This window comes from Leptodactylus fuscus, chromosome 1, assembly GCF_031893055.1.
Source record: "Leptodactylus fuscus isolate aLepFus1 chromosome 1, aLepFus1.hap2, whole genome shotgun sequence".
Classification (NCBI taxonomy): domain Eukaryota; kingdom Metazoa; phylum Chordata; class Amphibia; order Anura; family Leptodactylidae; genus Leptodactylus; species Leptodactylus fuscus.
The window spans coordinates 185,911,168-185,930,907 of record NC_134265.1 but is presented as its reverse complement, the minus strand read 5'-3'; the positions used below and the strand labels follow the sequence as shown (position 1 = coordinate 185,930,907).

The 19,740-nt window shown below is 39.2% G+C and overlaps 1 protein-coding gene across 1 annotated transcript in view; it reads left to right on the top strand.

Annotated features, from left to right (window-relative positions):
• The window catches only part of ZCCHC7 (zinc finger CCHC-type containing 7), a 140,062-nt gene that overhangs the window by 81,424 nt on the left and 38,898 nt on the right, over positions 1–19,740 (top strand). Inside the window, exons 5-6 of the mRNA XM_075280441.1 lie at positions 910–1,080; positions 16,010–16,045. Coding sequence (XP_075136542.1) covers positions 910–1,080; positions 16,010–16,045 — 207 coding nt within the window. The remainder of the gene's footprint in view (positions 1–909; positions 1,081–16,009; positions 16,046–19,740) is intronic.

The following is a 19,740-nucleotide window of genomic DNA, read 5'->3' as shown; positions in this document are numbered from 1 at the left end:
TTTTCAAGGTCCATACACTGTGCTGGAGGAAAAAACCCAAAACTAAAAACGCCTCGTCAAAAAAAAAAAAAAAAAAAAACGCTTCAAAAAACCATTTCCTAACTCCTGAAGCGGATTTTTTCCTGACCAAATTCCTCGACGCCTAAGTACGTGTGAACTAGCCCTTATAGTCTCAGTAATCAGACATCTGCCTGGTAACGAACTGCTCACCTGTGTATAATCACATGACCATGGACTGATTTTTATCCACTGGAATTAAACAATGAATGTTAAAGAGGACCTTTCATGATTTGGGGCACAGGCAGTTTTATATACCGCTGGAAAGCCGACAGTCTGTCAGGAACGTCCTTCTTCACAGCAGCGCCTATAGCGCTGTACTGTGTGAGCAGGGAGAAAAGCCTTCTCTCCTGATAATACTCGTCCATAGACGAGCACTGTGAACAGAAGGAGGAGGTGTTCCTCCCCGCTCTCACAGTACAGCGCTATAGGCACTGCTGTGAAGAAGGACGTTCCTGACGGACTGAAGGAATACCCTTCTGACTACGAAGAGTTACGGTACCGGCACTGATAGCTCTTCACCAGGGGCACAGAACAGGAATTCAGCGCCCTGTCTGCTTTCCAGCAGTATATAAAACCACCTGTGCCCCAAGTCATGAAAGGTCCTCTTTAACAAGCAGAGATCTAGAAAACTGTGAGGAATTAATATAGATAGAAAGTATATTGGAATATTGATCTCAAACTTAACAACACCTTTTATACTACTACACAAATCAATCGTAACTGTCCTTGTAGCAATATATGTTTTTAATATTTTTTGTTTCTGATAAGTCTTTGCAGTTAGTAATGGTATATACTATTTTAATTATGGATAATAATAATTATTATATATTGCTTCTTTCTTATTTCCAGAAACTGCCTGCCTGTTGCCTTTGTGGTAGACGAGGACATCTGCAATACTCTTGCTCAGCTCCATATTGTGTGAATTGCTTTATGCCTGGTCACTTCCACCAAGACTGTACTGAGCGACCTTACTGGCAGAAAAAATGTCATCGATGTTCTATGATTGGTCATTATGCAGATGTAAGTATTCATATTTCACACTGTATCTGTCAGACTTGATCGCAAACATACAGACAGGGCCAATTCTAGCTTTCTTGCCACCGGAGGTTAAAACTGAAATGGAACCCCCACACACCATCTCCTCGCCCTGACCCCCACCTTCTTCACAAAAAATAACTCATTTGCTCTATCCCCAAATGCTTCAGCACAGCTGCTCCAGTGTTCCCCTCCAGTCCCTGCTTCCTGCTGAACTGCACAAGTAACTGCTGCAACAAATTGCAGAAAACCAACGATTGAATCGGAGGGAATTGGATCATGGAGGATCCCTTTAATTTTGTTCTGCATTTGTCAGGTGTTGTTGTTTGCAGGACAGACTACCGTATCATAACCATGGGAGAGCTAATAACCAATGGAGCAGATTGTATGGTTGATACACACAAGATCTTACACAAAATTCACTGTGGATCTTGCACGACCCTGTTCAAAAAAAAAAAAATTCTGTAAGCATGCTACTTAGTCCTGTGGATGCTAGCGGGAAAAGGCAAGGATTAGCCATATTGATTGACAATGTGAATAATTCTTTTGCACATCTCCTGCACACCCAGCATCATATCTGCAGCACAAATCCAAGCGCTAGTCTTGGATTTCTGCCACAGAACAACATGCAGGCTTTTATGCCAGCATGTAAGCAAAACCTAACATGTCTTCAGATTTCAGTATTATACCAGCACAAAAATGAATATACCTCCTTTTGAGGCATACATCTGGATATCCTGCTAAGGTATACGTCCCACAGATACTGTAAGGTACAGCATAAATGCAGCTTTGTCCTCTGATTTCTCATATCTCTCTATCATAGAAGTCTATTAGATAGATAGACAGGAGAGTGAGATTAATGGTGTAGATAGATACATTTGTAATAAATTGTTAGATGGATGCTGTAGGGGGATAGTTTAGATAAATTAATTGCACGTGAAATAGTTACTATGGATATAGAGAGACAGATAAATAGTTATTTAATTAGACAGATGATACGCAATATATAAGAACTTTCTGTTTTGTATATAGATGACTATCTTGCAGGCCCCCTGGCAAAGAAATATTGACTCTTACCAATATAACTTATCTCATACTTGATTATTGATGCATTACAGAGGCATGACAAGCTGCTGAATTGGTATTTCTGTAGCCTACCCTTCATCTTCTTATATTTCCTGACTGCATTCAGTTTGCTTATGGAATGGAGGCCCTGTCCTGTCATTTGGTTGGGCGGCATTCTGCATCTCGGCTCCTAATAACGTCAAGGGTAGCAGAGATGCAATAATGCTCCAGTGTAGGAGCATTTCTCTTCCAGCTCCATAGATTGTATAGTACAGCTGATCAGTGCGGAGGTAAGTTGTCAGCCCCACCCCCCACCAATCAGATATTTATGGCCTATCCTAAGGAAAACTCCTTTAAGGGCATACATTGCAAAAAAGCACCCAAGGACCACAGCAGATAGAAACCCAGTAAAATTGCAGAAAAACACACTTGCTCCATGTATCAACCAGCCCCTGCACTATACAGTTCAATGTAAAACTGGATGCATCCGCTCCATGTACTATACAGTGCACTGACCCAGAAGATCTTTCCATGGCCTGTATAATGGCCCGTGCCTTAACTACAGCTCTGCTCTGTTTGTTGTCAATGGGAATTGAGTGCAGTAATTTCATCTGACCACTGTATATGGCATGGAGCTTATCTGCTTTTGGCTCTGTGCACTGTCTAGTACTGGGACCATTGTACCCTTGAATAACTTATCTTTATAGGGGCCGGTTTTTAACTTAAACCTACCTGGCAATCCCTTTAAGACACCAGGGAGAATAAAAGGGATATGTTTACCTCTCATCCGAGAGTTGTTGCAGTGAATCATTGCACAGCAAAGGCATGATTGAAGGGCTCACCACAAGACCTCCATACTTGAACCCGACTGTTATTGGATCCCAAACAGAACCTGTATTCACCACTAAAGATATATGGTTCCAGTCCATAGCAGTCCAGGTTTCTCATTCATGACAACACTGCAAACAAAGTTGACAGTGACATAATGACACCAAATTTCTTTTTGCTCAGTGGTCTGGGGAGGGACAATGAATGTATATGATGTATAATGAAAGTGTCCACCTTTGTGTGGTTGGTGGACAAGGAAATTTTAGGAGGTTCTTGTCAGTAGATCAAACAGTCCTCTTTATTTGAGGACTCTGGGCTTTCTACCTGTTTAAAGGGATCCTATAATTGGATACCCTTTTTATCTGGCAAACATGTAGGAATAGCCTTAAGAAAGGCTATTCTTCTCCTACCTTTAGATGTCTTCTCCGCACCGCCGTTTCGGTAGAAATCAGGGTTTTCTTCAGTATGCAAATGAGTTCTCTCGCAGCACTGAGGGTGATCCCCAGCGCTGAAACAGCAATGGGGGCATGCCCAATATTGCAAGAGAACTCTCCAGCGACGCCTCTATATTCTTCTGGAACGCCCTCTCCCTGTGTCTTCTTCTGTCCTGGGTTTCATTTTTCTAGGTATGCGCAGTTGGCTCTGCCATCAGGCCTTAGGCAGAGCCGACTGTGCATGCCCGCAGCCACAAGAAAATGTAAGCTGTGTAAGCGGCCATTTTCTTGTGCCTGCTTACATAGTAAGCTGGTGGAGCGGACGCAAGGAGAGGGCATTCCAGAAGAAGATAAAGGCATCGCTGGAGAGTTCTCTCATGGCATTGGGGACGCATACCGAAGAAAACCCAGCTTTCTACCAAATGGCGGTGCAGAGAAGACATCTAAAGATAGGAGAAGAATAGCCTTTCTTAAGGCTATTCCTACATGTTAGTCAGAAAAAAAAGGTATCCAATGATAGGATCCCTTTAAGATGTGTCCATGGCATCAAGTAACCACTGCTTCCAACATCACCTAACAAGTAGGTCAGAATTGCCTAGATGGTGGACAATTCTTTCAAAAAGACCATCCCGCCTCTGTCAGTGCACCTCCTCTCAGTCTATCAGCTGGGCAGAGTGTCTGAGTGCATCATAGAGGCATGTCTAGTAGTCACCGATCTTTCACCAAGAGTAGCCTATAAGAGCCTAGTGCAGTGGGGGAGGCAATTTTGTCTCCTCTAGATTCAAGACCCAGTGTCTAATCTTACCATATTTGCAATCTTTTACATATCTGCCAGAAACATAGCTTCATGCAAAGTTTTGCATCAATCCAACGTTTCTATCTGTGTGCATTATTGTTTTTTTTTTTCCAGGAAGTGTATATGGCACTCTACAAGAGTCCAGAATTTTATGAGTTACATTGATATGTTTGGGTTTTTTTTTATGCACATTACACAAAGCATGCAAATTATTAGTGATGTTACATAAAAATCTGGGCCTTCCGTAATAAAGACAGCCAAACTGAAATTGATCTCAAAGACTTTGCACTCCAGCGTTTCTCAGTGGAGAGGGCAGCACCGGTGTAAAAGTTCAGAAATCTAATCAATACCAATATAATTAGTCTTGACTGGTTTGTCAATTATGAATGTACCTGCCAGTCCTAATGCTGAGTAAGTCATGTCTTATGAATGTCAGATGAGGGTTCTGTTTAGATATGTCTGATTCCCTCTGAATGTATCAGAACAGTTTCTTATGCGTTGACTCGACCTCTGGTTGTTATGCTGTGAAGCACTCCTTCAATATTTTCATCTGTCACCTAAATTTGATTTAGTTCTAAATGGGTCAGTGACTTTTTGCAGTTTAGATCTAGTACATTAATTGACTAAGTGGATGACCAAATGTAATTATGTGCCTAGCTGTAAATACAACTGTTTTATTAAGCTTATATTAGGTACACTACATAATCTTGGGAAATTCTAGCCATGTCTTGGCCTCCAGCAGACCTTGTATACAACTATAAATATATCATTATTTTGTACAAGCCTTTTCAGCGTTTATTTGCTTAGCAAATTTTGGGACCACGTCCTCGGATACAAATTCCTACGTATTTCGAACACCAGACAGTCTGATCTTTCGGGCAATATTCCCTCTTGACCTACGACCCCTGCATTGACTCCTGAATATGCATGCCAAGGGCTAATTTCTTCTTTTGGCTGCATCTTCTCTTGCAGAAGCATTTTGAATATTGCAGATATTAATAAAGCCTTTGTTTTATAGCTGGGCCTTGTAATGGGTAGGCTGTAACAGCAAGCAGCTTTGACAAAGCACCAGAGGATTCTGTTAAAAAGTTGTGTTTAGTAATTGTAGGCATCGTGTCAGAGCATAACTGACTGGGAGCTGAAGGATTTTCTCTGCGAGATGAGTTGCTGTGCCAGCAGGGACTCGAGTCTCCTGGGCCAGCCGCGCTCTCATTAAGATTTGCCGCCAGCAGTGGCGGTGTTTTGCCAAGTATGTGACGTCCTGTTATTGTATGCTTGGCTTGTCAGCCCACAGCTTCCTGACACTCACTTATGTCACCCTTTTTATTCAGAAAAGGAAGGAGCTTTTGATAATTTGACAAGACAAGCTCTTAAACGATCTAGGTCATGGCCTTCCCTGTCTGTGATTGTGAACATATTTCCTGAAAGCCCTGTCACTCATCACAGCAACATTTTCTCCCAGGGAGCACACAGGCTTGTTCCGAGTCTCTTGTCAGCTCATACATTTTGGTTATTCATATATTGGATACTGTAGTAGATTTTTTTTTTTTTTTTCCCCTTCGCTCTTCCCTCCCTTTACTTTTTGCAAATACTAGCATGTTAGTGCAGCTAATCCTTTCTCCAGTGCTGTGTTCCCAGAAGGTTTGTGTACAAGAGTTCTCTTTGGTACAAGGCAGACAACTGGCCAAGAGGAGCTGAAAAGGAGGCAAGGCCGCTTAGTGGTGTTTTTGTGTTTGCTCACTGTTGTGGAAATACAAGAACTGGTGGCAAGGGCCTTGCCTATTGAGCACTTGAGTCTCGGTCTGCTGTCAGGGGCTGTTTAAGATTGAGTGTTTTATTTTCTTTGATGTTCACATTTGAGAATGGGGAAGTGGGAATTAAACAACAGATGCACTAAGCTGTTTTTAACTTGTAAAATAATAATTAGGGCCTGATAAAATTCAATATGGGCGCACAAAATGCAGCTCAAAACCCTCATTTCTTCTGATGTGGCAGTTTCCTTTATGAGATTATTTTATGAATGCCAAAGCACCTTATCTGGCGTCTTATGAGGAGATTTGATAGTAAAACATTTCAGTGGGTGGTGAGGTAAAAGAAAAATTACATTTCAGCACTTTAAGTAATTCCACCCTTCTTCCAAAGGTTCAGCTTCCCTCATTGTGTAAAATGTGCGTAATATATGCAAACATTACTAAGGCCAGAGAATAAAGGACCTGGTCTGAAGACCTTTCACTAACACAAGGGGAATGTTTCCTCAGTCATCAAGTGGTATACCTTTATTATAAGATCTAGGAACCTGCCTATCATATGTTTATACATTCATATGCACACAAACGCACACACATATATTTACAGAGTGTAATATATATATATATATATATACATATACATAAATGTATTGCCACATCTATTTTTGCAATTCAGCTGTTTCTTTAGCACACTTGAAAGTGAATGCTGGTGCCTCAGTGGATTGCACGGAAAACCGACACAAGTATGCCATTTTGCATGGTAATGAGTCCATTAGGATCACAAGGATGTAAAGATGAGATTTTTTTTTTCTTTATTTTGTGGCAGCTCCCAGACATAGTCATAATAAATGCGCATATAGCAAGGTCTAGACCTTCCTTTACAGAATGTCCATATGGTTGATACAAATTAAAAATGACATGCTTCTTCGTTATTTAGTGTAAAATTGAATGTTTTTTGCTTTGACAATACAATAAATCGATAAATTGTATATAGAACAGTAAATAAACGCAGGCAAACCCCCCCAAAAAATGATATATATGCCTGCCATCTAAATAACTTCTCATCCTAGTAGAGTTAGTGCAAGTGTGGTTATTGTTCCATAATGCTGGACAATGGAATCTGCTGTTTTACAAGTATTAAAGTATGCAAATTCTAAGAGTTTATAAGGTAATTCACAAGTTCAAACTGGATAATAGGGAAAATTATTATTCCAGTGATTTTTTTTTATTTATTTTTTTAAAATGATCTTTTATATTGTACTAAAACAGCTTCTTCAATGAGATCATTTAGGCTAAGGCCCCACGGGACGCCACGCAGCTATAAAGCGCGGGAAAAACCACGGTGGCCATGCAGTTTTCCTCCGCGGACTTTGTTACAATTATATCTATGGGAAAACTGCCAGCATTTCTGTAGCTATAATCGAAATGCTGCGATTTCCAAAGAAACGCTGTTTTTGGAAAATGCGGCATATCCGTGCCACGGTTTTTACCGCAAAGTGGGCATGGGATTTGCAAGAATCCCATCCACTTTCCAGTTACTGTAAAACACCCTGATTTTTTCTGTGGTGTTTCCACCACAGGCAAATCACAGCGTTTCAGACCCATGGGGCCCCGGCCTTAAAGGGTTTTCCAGGATTAGAAAAACATGGGTGCTTTCTTCCAAAAATAGTACCACACCTGCCCATGGGTTGTGCCTGGTACCGCAGATCATCTGGTATTGCAAATTCACTAAAGTGAGTGGGACTGAGCTGCAATACCACACACAACCTGTGCATACAGGACATTTGCATCTGGCAAAATGACGGACAAAGAAAGGGAAGCCCAATGGGCATCATTATGGATACTGAGATCTTCTGGACTCTATTGGTGTGCATTACTTTAAACATCTGATGCTTCTATTATTTCCATTGTTCTTCTCTTTATAACTGAACAGAACAATAAAAGCCAGGCACCAAAGTGTACATAGCCTTACTTTCATAAGAATTTAGCATGGTGTAGACATTTTAAATATATAGATATCAATTCTAAATTATTTTTATATTCTAAATATTAAATTCTATCAACCCATATTCTCTATTTATTAAAAAAATAATTTATGAAGTTCAAGTTGGAGTTTGAATGTAGACAAATTGAGTTGGACGTTTGGCTTACTGACTTCATAGTCTTGTTTTTACAGCTACCATGCTGTAGCAAAGCTTGGCTTGGCATGGTAGTTTCCTGTCCGAGATAAGTGATAGGATTTGTGATTTCTTCTCAGAGAGAGCCTTATTTAGTTGTACTACAAGTATGGATGGTTTCGATAAGGATTCTGCTAGAATATGTGGATGACATGGGGCTGGTTGGTTTAGTTACAGAAAAAGTAAAGTAAAAGAACTCCTCATCTATAGAGAATAATCTGGTTCCCAATGTGAAAAGATCAAGGAGATGATCACAGATTTGTTAGTAAACTAGGTCCAGAATATTCACACATTAGTATCGACTGGTATCCAGTGGAAGTAGTTGAAGCATATAGTGGTATAGTGTAGCGGTTCTCCAGAGGTTTTATTGGGCAACCATTGAGAATATTTTGACTGACAGCATTGCAGTATAGTTTGGCATGGCAAGTACAGTATGAGGGGAAAGTATTTTGTTATTTTACCTGGCTCAACTGCTTTTGAAGTTTTTAGAACTGTCCAAAGTAGTATTAAATGGTGGGCATTCACATGAATAGCCATCCTTAGGGGTCAACACGGTGGCTCAGTGGTTAGCACTGCAGCCTTGCAGCGCTGGAGTCCAGGTTTTCAAATCCTGCCCAGGACAACATCTGCAAGGAGTTTGTATGTTCTCTCTGTGCTTGTGTGGATTTCCTCCCATCCATGTCATACAAGTACAACTAAAGTCCATCTGAACAAGATCCACTCATACAAAGTACCTTTGTGTTCTGACTCTCAGAAAGAGGTTTAAAACTGCAGTATCATGCTGTACTGTTATACTATTACTGTACAGGGCTTTGAAGGCAGTAGGCCAAACTACTGGCTTCTCTATTTTCCCACATCCTGACACTTCATAAATGGCTGACGGCCATGGTCCATCAGAAGCAGGAAAGATGTTATAATTCATTAAAAAGCTAGTGATTGTATTCCTATGAAAGTAAATTTACAACAAACTATTCATCTAAGCTCAGCTGTTGAGAGTCTGCTCATCAAGGAGGCTTAAGAAGCCAGCTCCAACAGCAGACTGGGGGCAGAGCTTGGCTGGAGAGCTGACAGAGAGGTCATATTTGTGGAGCGGTGTCCTGAATAAGTCAACTGGCTTTTGGATTTCTGTTACTCTAGGTGAGGTAACCTATTCTATGTTTAGTTAGAGCCTAGCCGGGCAGGTATTTACTTTTGTATTGTTTCCTTTTGTTGCTGCACTGCCTTTTTGAGTGAAAATAAAACTCTACCTATGTTTTGGACTAAAGAAACTGGACTTGTGTGTCTATGCCACCCCACCTAGCAACCCCAGACCCTGGCAATATATATAGTCGGCTGTCCATTTCCAGGACTCTTCTTCCTGTGAATGTATGTAGCAAACAGGAAACACTCTAGATACATACCTATTGAGCGCACATTTCTGATGAAGGATTTTGTTGTGGTAAAAATGAACTCTACTCTAATTTCTAGTTAAATAATTCAATTTTGTAATATGGTCTAATTAATTAGATGCATAGTTTGTTACATATTTACTTTCATAGGAATTCAATCAGTAGATTTTTAATGAGCTAAAGGATTTTTACTGCTTCAGAGTGACAATGGCGGTCAGCCATTTATGAAGGAGTCCAAGTCGGCCTGTGAAAAAAATAAATGAGTCAGTGGTTTGACCTACCACAGAACTCCACAGCCCTGCTAGTAAATCAGTGATTTCAGAAGCTGGACTCTTTCTACTGTGGTTAGCGATTTCTTTGCTTTCCTGCCGCTTTCTTTTCCACATATACAGGGGTCCTGCAAGAGTATGGCACCTTGCCAGGATACTTCATGTCCGTAATTGTAATTTTTCAACCATGTTATTTTGAAACACTGTGAGTAATCGAAAACTAACCATAGCTAAAGTGGAAATGACACGATTCCGTTCAGTCTAACCTGTAAAAAATGGTAAATGAAGGCAGCTCATTCAGGGCTTCTATACAGTACAGCATCACAGTCTTGGCAGCAGTTGTAGACTTTCTTACTGGCTTTGGAGCTTAATTATTCATGGAAAATCTATTAATGTATTTACATGCAGCAATTTGTCTTAAAAAATAAAATAAACAATGCAAAACACATACAAATTAGGTATCCCTGCTTCCAAAAATGGCAAATCCAAAAATTTATAAAAATATTTTTCCCATACGTTGAAAAAATTTAAAGATCTGAGCTGCTGTTCTTTCGCCATTTCACCCACAGCCCTATATATGCAAATACAAAAAGTTACGGAAATATAAAAAAATAATTTTTTAAAGGTTTTAAAACGTCACAAAAACTATAAAAAATGTGGTATTGCCATAATTGTACTGACCAACAGAAATCAGGTATCATGATAGTTAGGCTGCATAGTGAACTCCATAAAAATCAAGCCCATAAGAAAGTCGCTTTCTGTAATTCCACCCCATTTCGCATTTATTTCCAGCCTCCCAGGAAATAAGACAGTATATTAAATTATAGCATTATGAAGAACAGTTTGTCCCTTAAAGATTAATCCCTTATATGGCTCTATGAACAGAAAAGTAAAAAAGTTAAGGCTTTTGGAAGGTGGAGAGTAAAAAAAATAGTTGTCGCCGGTAGGGATTAAATTCAGTGGGATCACTGGAGATAGCCAAAGTACAGCATTGGAGCATGGGGAAAGGCCACCCTTGTCCAACTACCACTCCACTCAACTCTTGCAGTTGGACCACCACCAATCTGCAACTATAGGAAATAATTTGTTAAAATGGGAAAACCACTCTAATGAATATGCAATTTTCAAAACTACAAAGTTACTAACTATGAACAAGTTATAATCCCTTGTTAATCTACTGCAGGAGTCCCAAACTCATTTGTGCCAAGAGCCACATCAGCCATTTGATTGTCTTCAAAGAACTGTTAGTAATTTTTCAACTATAAAAATGTAGTTATGCCAGTAACCATGTTAACATGTTGTTAAATAGCACAAAAGATTTGTAAAATTGCTTACCTATTTTGTTTCCTGGCTGAACATCCCCTTAAAAATAAGTGTTTTAAATATCCATGCCCCCTTTGCTTGTAATTGCCCCCTCATAGATAATAGTCACACACACACACACACACAAGCGCGTGTGGGTAATGGCATCCTCGTCACCCCCCCCCCCCCCCCCCATATAATAGTGCCACCTCACATGGGTAACAGACCGCCCATTGGTGACTACCACCGCACTTCAAATTACAGCATGGCTGGAAGGACATTACAAGATTTGCACAGCCAAGCATCACATCAATGTTTTGTAGGGCATAGAGATGAGTATGAAATTCCCTACACCTGGAGTTGGTAGTGTGGCCCCTTGGTGCTCAGTTGCAAGGGCTACTGCTGTGACCCCTATAGCCTTTTCTTCTGTCTTTTACCAGAAAGTCCAAAGTACTTCCCAGCTATAGAGTGCTTGGGACCTTCCAGTAGAAGACAGAACACACGGAGTAATACAGCTTAGGGGGGTTCAGGGCAGCTGAATCATTAAAGTGGCCCTGGACTGCGAGCTATGTGTTTGACACCTGTGATCTTCTAGAATTTAACGTAAAAAGATCTTGATAAAATAGAGTGGGTGCACGGATGGGCTTCAAAAACAGTGGAGAGTCTGAGGCTTAAAACTCATCAGAAGAGACTTGAATACCTTAATTTGTACAGGAATAAACCTTTAAAAAGTGTTAAAGGTATAAATAAGGTTCAAGAAAGAAATATTTTTAATTTTAAAAAAAATACAAACAAGAAAAACCAAACTAAGTACAAAAATAAGGGGGCACAATCTGAAATTAGTTGTGGGAAGAACTAATGTCAGGTAGTGAATGTAAGCGTGCCTGGGATAAACACATCTTTCCTAAGATAAAATGAGAATAATAAAAGGGCAGACTAAATGGACAATATGGTCTTTTTCGGCAATCAGTTTTCTCTGTTTCTAGAAAACCGCTCTAGCTTGTATAGCCATGCAGATGTATGTTGGCTGCCATATCTCACCTTACCCTTACTATTCACCCTGTTTGTTTGGAAACAATTGACAGACTTAGCAGATTTGTCTTTCACAAATCTGCTGAAGCCATAATTATAGCCATATTAGTTTAAGCACAACAGTCCTAAGAACATGGATAACAAAAATGCAGAATTTCTTGTAATTGTTCACCAGAGCATTTATATAATTGAAGTACATTCAATATGCACAGTTCTTAATTGTAAGCTTTGTGTTATACCTAGAAGTCTTTTTTTTTTTTTTTTTTTTTAAGGATTGATAGACAGTAAATGAAATCTGTGTATTTGGTCAGTTGCTAAGTTAGAAGCTCCCATCCCACTGACATATGTACACATAGGGCTTGGATCTATGGGAAGCAGATTGTGCACCTGTCTAGAACCTCTGTTTCCTACGGACCTCCAAGGACTAGTCCCATACAAGAGCAACCTTAGAAGTAACTTAGTTACAGTTAAACTTTTGACTGCCCTAGACCATCAGTCACTTACTGTTTTAATCTCTACTATATGGGGGTACTATTTAAGCACTCAACAGTAAGTACTGTGTATAGCAGTGTTATGTCATCACTATAGTACTATTATTTGTATACCGATTCAAGATATTATTTAGGGTTGGTATTAGCAGTCTTATTGTAGAACTGAATGGCTGTATTATGTGGGCCATGCAACTGCAAGTATACTTAGGTCCCCGTTAACCCAGCCCTGTTTATAGGATCCAGTTGAATAGCCTTCATACTGGGACTAATTAGCCACAGAACCCCACTTGGTGTTTAGTAATCTTCTTATAAAGCACGGATAATGGGAATATTGGACTTTGGGTCCCAGTACTCTTGGCGTCTAAACTTAAAGAGGACCTTTCATGCCTTCATAGAGGGGGGGACAAAAATGATGCTGAGTTGTAAGGCTCACCTTTCTGACAGTGGAGAGATATCTGTGCCGAAACTAGCAGCACCAATATCTCCAGCGTTGGGCCGCATATCGGGAAAGGTGACAGTGCTCTGAATTCAGTACACTGTCAGCCTTCTAACGGTATGTAATACTGCAAATCTTTGAGGACATGAAAGTTTATCTTTAAAGGGGTTTCCCATGAAAAGCATCCTATCTATACTGCTAGTCTATGTGGATTTAAGACTTTCCCTAAATACATTGCTTTATCAAAACTGCTTTGTTTGACCGCTATCTTAATTTATTCACTTCATTGTTGACACTGCCTTTCTATGGCCACTGGGCTTATCTGCTCATTTCCCAAGTGAGGTAGCTGCCTGCTCTCAGGGGGGGAGGGAGGGGCTGACAGGCAATGGAGCTCCTCAGATAGGGGAGGGGGGAGGTGAGAGCTCCAGGATTAATGTGCTGTCTAACTTCAGCTTTTCCACTTATCAGCCGGTTTAATTGAATTTGGCTGATAAGGGCTGAGATAAGGAGTCCGTTACCTCTGTATGTAATGCAAGCTGACTCAAATCCAGCTCTGCTACATCAGTTTCCACATCAGCTTTATACTGTGGTAATGCATTTACAACCAATCCCTCATTACTGACTGCAAACATAGCAGATAGCAGAGCAAGTGAAACCCCGCCCACCAATGTACCGAGAAATCCAAGAAGTGAAGAGAGCACACCGCCCTTCTGACAGTACAGAGCCATAATATATTATTAGGCACCAAAACTAAGACACTTGATTTTTCGGGAATGGTGGGGGCTACAGAAAAAAATTCCTGCTTTGTCAGAATAAGTGGAGAGGAGCCTTTTAAATGATGCAAAGAACTGGTGGTGGAAAAGCTGGTAAAAGATCCTCTGCAGAGGTGGTGAAAGTTCCTATTTAACTCTTTCTCGATATCTGCTATACTAGTATGGCAAATGCCAGGTGTTTAAACATGGTGGCAGGGCGGCTGTTTTATACTCTGCGCTCATCCTTTCATCATTTAACCCTCTCCCAAGACTTCTCCCGTGCATCCCCCATACTCTGGAACTCCTTACCAAGGCACATAAGACTGACCCCCACAATCACAGGCCCTGAAGACTCACCTATTCAGGAAGGCCTACAACCCCCAATAACACTACTGTCACCACATCACCATCTGAACAGTCTCTCCCCTCTCCTTCTGTCTCTATCCCTCTTCCCTCATGGATTTTAAGCCCTTGTGGGCAGGGCCCTCTACCCCACTGTGCCAGTCGGTCATTGTTAGTATTATATGTACCTGTATATTTTGTGTATTGTATGTAAACCCCCAAATGTAAAGCACCATGGAATTAATGGTGCTATATAAATAAATAATAATAATATTAATACAGTAGACACTCAGCACTAATGCCTTTAATGCCTTTGATCAGTGCCCACACCGATTGCTGGCATAAACCACTCTGGCACCTCGGTCAAAGCTGACCAAGGCGCCATTTTCCCGGCGGTGTGCGGGCGCCAGCATTTTCCAGGTGATCGCCGGCTCCCAGAGTAAGTCACGTGTCTATAACAGTCGGGAGCCTTGTGAAGGTTCTCTGGCCTGTCATTCTATTTGAATGAACGTACGATGAATCCAGCATGCGATATCTGATAAAACGTAGCCTTTATTTGTGAAAAATATCCAGGATAAAAAATAGATAAATAAATATCTGATATTTCAAAACTAATCCATGATGGCGAGTGGAAAAGACGGCGTCTGGCTGACGCGTTTCGGAGCGCTAAATGGGCTCCTTACTCATAGCCTGGCTTACTGTAGCCTTCAATAGAAGCCTCCTGGGGTTCAAGACCCCTAGGGGGTCTAACAAATGCAAAAATAAAATAAATAATTTAAAAAAAATTCAAATCACCCCCTTTTTCCTAAAACACATATAAAAGTACTTAAATACTGTGAAACACATACACGTTAGGTATCTCTGTGTCCAAAAGCGCCTGCTCTACAAATGTATAAAAATATTTTTTTTCATACGGTAAATGCCGTAGCGGTGAAAAAAGTTAAAAGTGCCAAACTGCCGTTTTTTCACTGTTTTGATAAAAGTTGGTGGTTTGTATGTACACCAACAAGCAAACTAGCAGCGTGGCATATGCCGATTATCATGTACATTAATCCAGGGGGATCAGTGATATCTATGAGCTTATTAATATCTGTCAATAGTGTTTCCTTTTTCTTTTGCCACATGTAATTTGAGTACGTTTAGGACGCTTCATTTAAATAATAGATTTTTAGAAGTGTATTCTTTTCTTCTCATTTAGCCCCCTGTAACTCTAAATCATGTAAAGTGTCCATAAATTGTAAAAAGTTCAAATAACGTCCCTATGTACTTGCTGGTCACATGGTCATTCATACAGTGCTATATTGAATGCGAATGAGAAAGCAGAAAAAGTAAAACACTTCTGGTTCCTTTCTAATGCTTATGCGTTTTTGCAAAAGTGTTATTCTCAGGTACATAGACTTGTATAAGAATAAGTGGAATGGTCTTACATAGATTACTTGTCATTAGCTCATTATGTACTGTAAAACATTAAAATTGCATATATCCATTATTCATTTGTAGTTATGTTACCTGTACCCCCGCTAACTTACTGGTAACAGTGGTCATTCTTTTTTTTTTTTTTTTTCCCCTTCCTCTGTGATCCAGACGACTCAAGAATTAGGTAAAAAATTCTGAAAACTTTTAAGGAGGTGGAGGCTTTTCTGGCTTACTTTCAGTGACAGGGTGTGTTAAAGCAGTGTAAAATTCAATTAAACAGTGCAGCCAGGTTTTTTGAAGCTGAAATCCAGGCCCTTTCAGCTAAGCTTCTTCTTTGCCTGTGACCGGCACCAGCAGATGCTTTATTATGCCAAAACCAACAGGCTGTAAAGTACCTTGTTTCATGCTGCTAACTGATCAATATTTTTTATATTTCAGGGTTGCCCAGAAATATGGAGGCAGTACCACCTAACTGTAAGTAGATCCACCTTGATTATTTTCTCTTACGACTAAACTATTTACTCTTCCATGAAGTTTGCAGCACTAGAAGGTAGTCATGCGCCCTCAGCCGAAAGATAATCAGAGACCTTGGAGAGATTCTTTTTGGGCTGTAAGATGAGGCAGTATGCTGGGCTCCTGGTACATAGCAGATAGTAGAGAGCTTTGAATTCGGCCACCAGCCCATACTGAAGTCCCTTACAACCGTGTATGTATTGATGGATTGTGTAAATGACCATTGCGTTTGTGTATGAAAGGTCATATTTATATGCTGAACTGTACCTTTATGCATTGTTATACATTTCAGCAAAAATTTGCACTTTTTGCAGCATCGAATTTAGGTCTATTTCTCAAACAGAAACATCTAAATTTGATATAGATATGCATGCACAAACATATGTGTGCATGTATTAATACACCTCTTCTTCCCCAGATTTTGCCTAAACATTTCATGCACTTTTTATTATATATGGCTTTCATTGCAAAAATATAAACCATCACAGAGAGTAAAGTAATGTAAAGCAGCACTTTCTACACTTTAGTCCAAGTCCATACTTGTTTTTAAATGTTCCTTAAATAGTAAAATACAGTTATACTATCATTAATATATCTTCCAGCTCGATATTCACAGTTGACAACTCGTATTTTCCTAATGAGAGATTGGGTACATTTACTGACAGCTAAGCTGTAAATAAGTTAATGCCGCACACACCAATCTCATTTAGTGGAATAAAGATTGTTCCATAACATAGTAAAACTTTGTAATAGGCACCCTGACATAGCAATTCATTGTGATTTAGCAAGGGGAAGAGCGCCATCTGCTGCTCGGTGGCGGTATCATTCCACTTTGGTAAACCCTTCCGTTGCCTTCAGATAATTATGGCACATAGAGGTCATCTACTTATGAGTTTCTCTCTGATAAAGACACCTACTTGACACATATTGATTCAGCACTAGATGAACTGTTCTTAATGTGGCAATGATCAATGAAATATGATACAGTTCATTTGTTTGCAAAGTGTACGTTCTTTTTCTGAATAATCAACTAGCCTAGCTGTAAATCGTAAAAATGCCAAGATATAAAATTTTTTTTTTAAAAAAAACCTACCAAAAACTATATAAAATGTTGCAGTGGGAGATGATGTAACAATTTATTAATTTACACACACACATATATATATATATATATATATATATATATATATATATATATATATATATAGCTCAATGGAGGTCGACGCACATACTGGTGAAGTTTAGATTTTAATGCAATGTAGTTGGTGGTTTAACACATCATGTACCTATCAGTCCTCCTCCCTAGCCTTACAGACCTCATCTTAGACACATTCAATCTAGGCCAAATTTCATAGGTTTTTATTATTATATATGCCGATGAAATGTGGCTCCAGTACTCTATGTACTAGTATTGTATATGGGCACACTGTGTAAATAGACGTACTTTATTGCTCGGTTGAAATGAAATTTTTTTATGTTAAAAATGCTGAACACTTTAACGTTGTATAAAATGTATTAATAATGGTTTTTCCTCAGAATACATGCTTCATGAAAGGTTGTACTGTCTCTAACCCAGAAAACCTATTTATTCGCTATAGTAAGACACCCCAATAAGAAGAGGCTGTCTAGAATATGATATCTGTTATTAAGTAACATGTTTATCCGCAGAATGCTAATTTGTTTGCGGTGAGGAACGCGCCTAGTGTTCAGCTTAAATCGGGGTCCAGGTTCAGTAAATCCCTCTGGTTGGAATAGAGGAGGGTATTATTTACTTGATAATCTGTTAATGTTTATTCAGACGTTGTCCATGGAAAAGTCAACAAGACTTGTATAAAGAATGGTGGTCATCCTTTGTCAGTTAAATCACTTGTTGACATTGTGACCACTTCCCTCTTCTGAAGTTTTGCTGTGTATATGTGGTTTTATGTGCTGGAACCTCTTGTTCCATATACTTTACACTTTACTCAATTAAATGTGGCAGGTGTAGCAGCTTTTGTCACTTTTAACATTTCCGATGGACAGTCAGCGAAAAGGCCTCATCTCGCAATAGGCAGAATGTTTCTTAGCAGGCATGATCTTCTACGTAAGGCTGTCTTGGCTTTGATTCACCAGCAGAGAGCACACTGCCGATATCTGGGTGGGGTGGTGTGGGGGCATGAACAATGGATGGATTAGGCCTGGCTAACTCCTTTACTGTTGCTAAGGATATCTACACTGCCATGCTAATGAACCATTAGTTTGGTTTCTTTCCTGCAGGCAATGGTTAAATAGATAGAAAATAGAGTTCTCCTTGTCGTATATTGAATACCTAAATTAGCTACTTTTGGCTAAGACTAGGGCCGGAGTTATAAAAATACCTAATATTGTGCATGCATACCCATCTGTCTGTGAAGTATTCAGCTGATCATTATGTCACAAACCTACTTTTGGAAAGTACTGGCAATGAATAGAGTTTCTTTAACGAGCTGGTTATATTGCTGAATAATGCAGAAATTCTGGAAAGCCGCCTCTGAACATCCAGGGATCAGCAATATCACAGTTTAATACACAGTCCAGCAAATATGCGTGGCTATAGGTCTGAGTTTCTTGTTCTGAGAATTAAGGAAACAGACTATAAAATCATTGGCGAAAACTACTTTGTGCTTTGATCTTCACTTTGGTTCACTAGAAGTTCTAAAACTATAACCTTTATCATTTTATAAAATTGCTTCTTCAAGAATTTGGGTACATGTATGCTGTTAGCTGGTTATGTGATGGAAACATTAGCATGAATGGAATGCATCTTGGTAATATGAAAGAAAATAAGTGAATCCTAATACACTGGCCTTAAAACATGCTACCTGAGGATGTATTGAATAGTTCTTGATAGAAATTATATATATATATATATATATATATATATATATATATATATATATATATAATAATTTATTTATTTAGCGCCAACATATTCTGCAGCACTGTACAATTTGTAGGGTTCAAGTACAGACAAAAAGATAGATTACAAAGAAATAGTCACTTCACGCAATGGGACTGAGGGCCCAGGATATATATACACATATATAATATATATATATATATATTATACTATACACATATATATATTGTAACAAGAATTCTTTGCTGGAGTACCTAATGTGGTTTTTTTTATTATTGTTATTTTGCACTATTTACTGATACTTTATTTCATATGTCAACTATTATATAAAACTTGGATATATCCAAACATTAAGGAAGGTGTACAACCATCCCTTTACAAACAGCCTTTATCTATATATAACTGCAATGCATTTTATTTAGTCTTTCTATAAATGGACACAAAGCGCTCTACTAGTTTTTGGTGGTTTTTAATGGCAATTCCTTATAGTGTATTTACATTTCTTGGCTGCTTTAGACTGTCATATTTTTGAAGTGCAGTGGGGACTAAACGGATAATATTATAGTATTTTATTTTTTTTTCTTCTTCTTCTCTGGTTGGAATAGAAATCTGTTCAGGATTAAGCCCACAAAGGAAATGTCTTGAACACGGCTGTAAAGAATGTAATGGCTATAGTTTAGCGTGTTATTGTAGACTGCTGCGATTTATCGTAAATGAACATTATTGGTAATATCAGATATATTTGATACTTTGTCCATTGGTTTCTGTTGATGGTTCT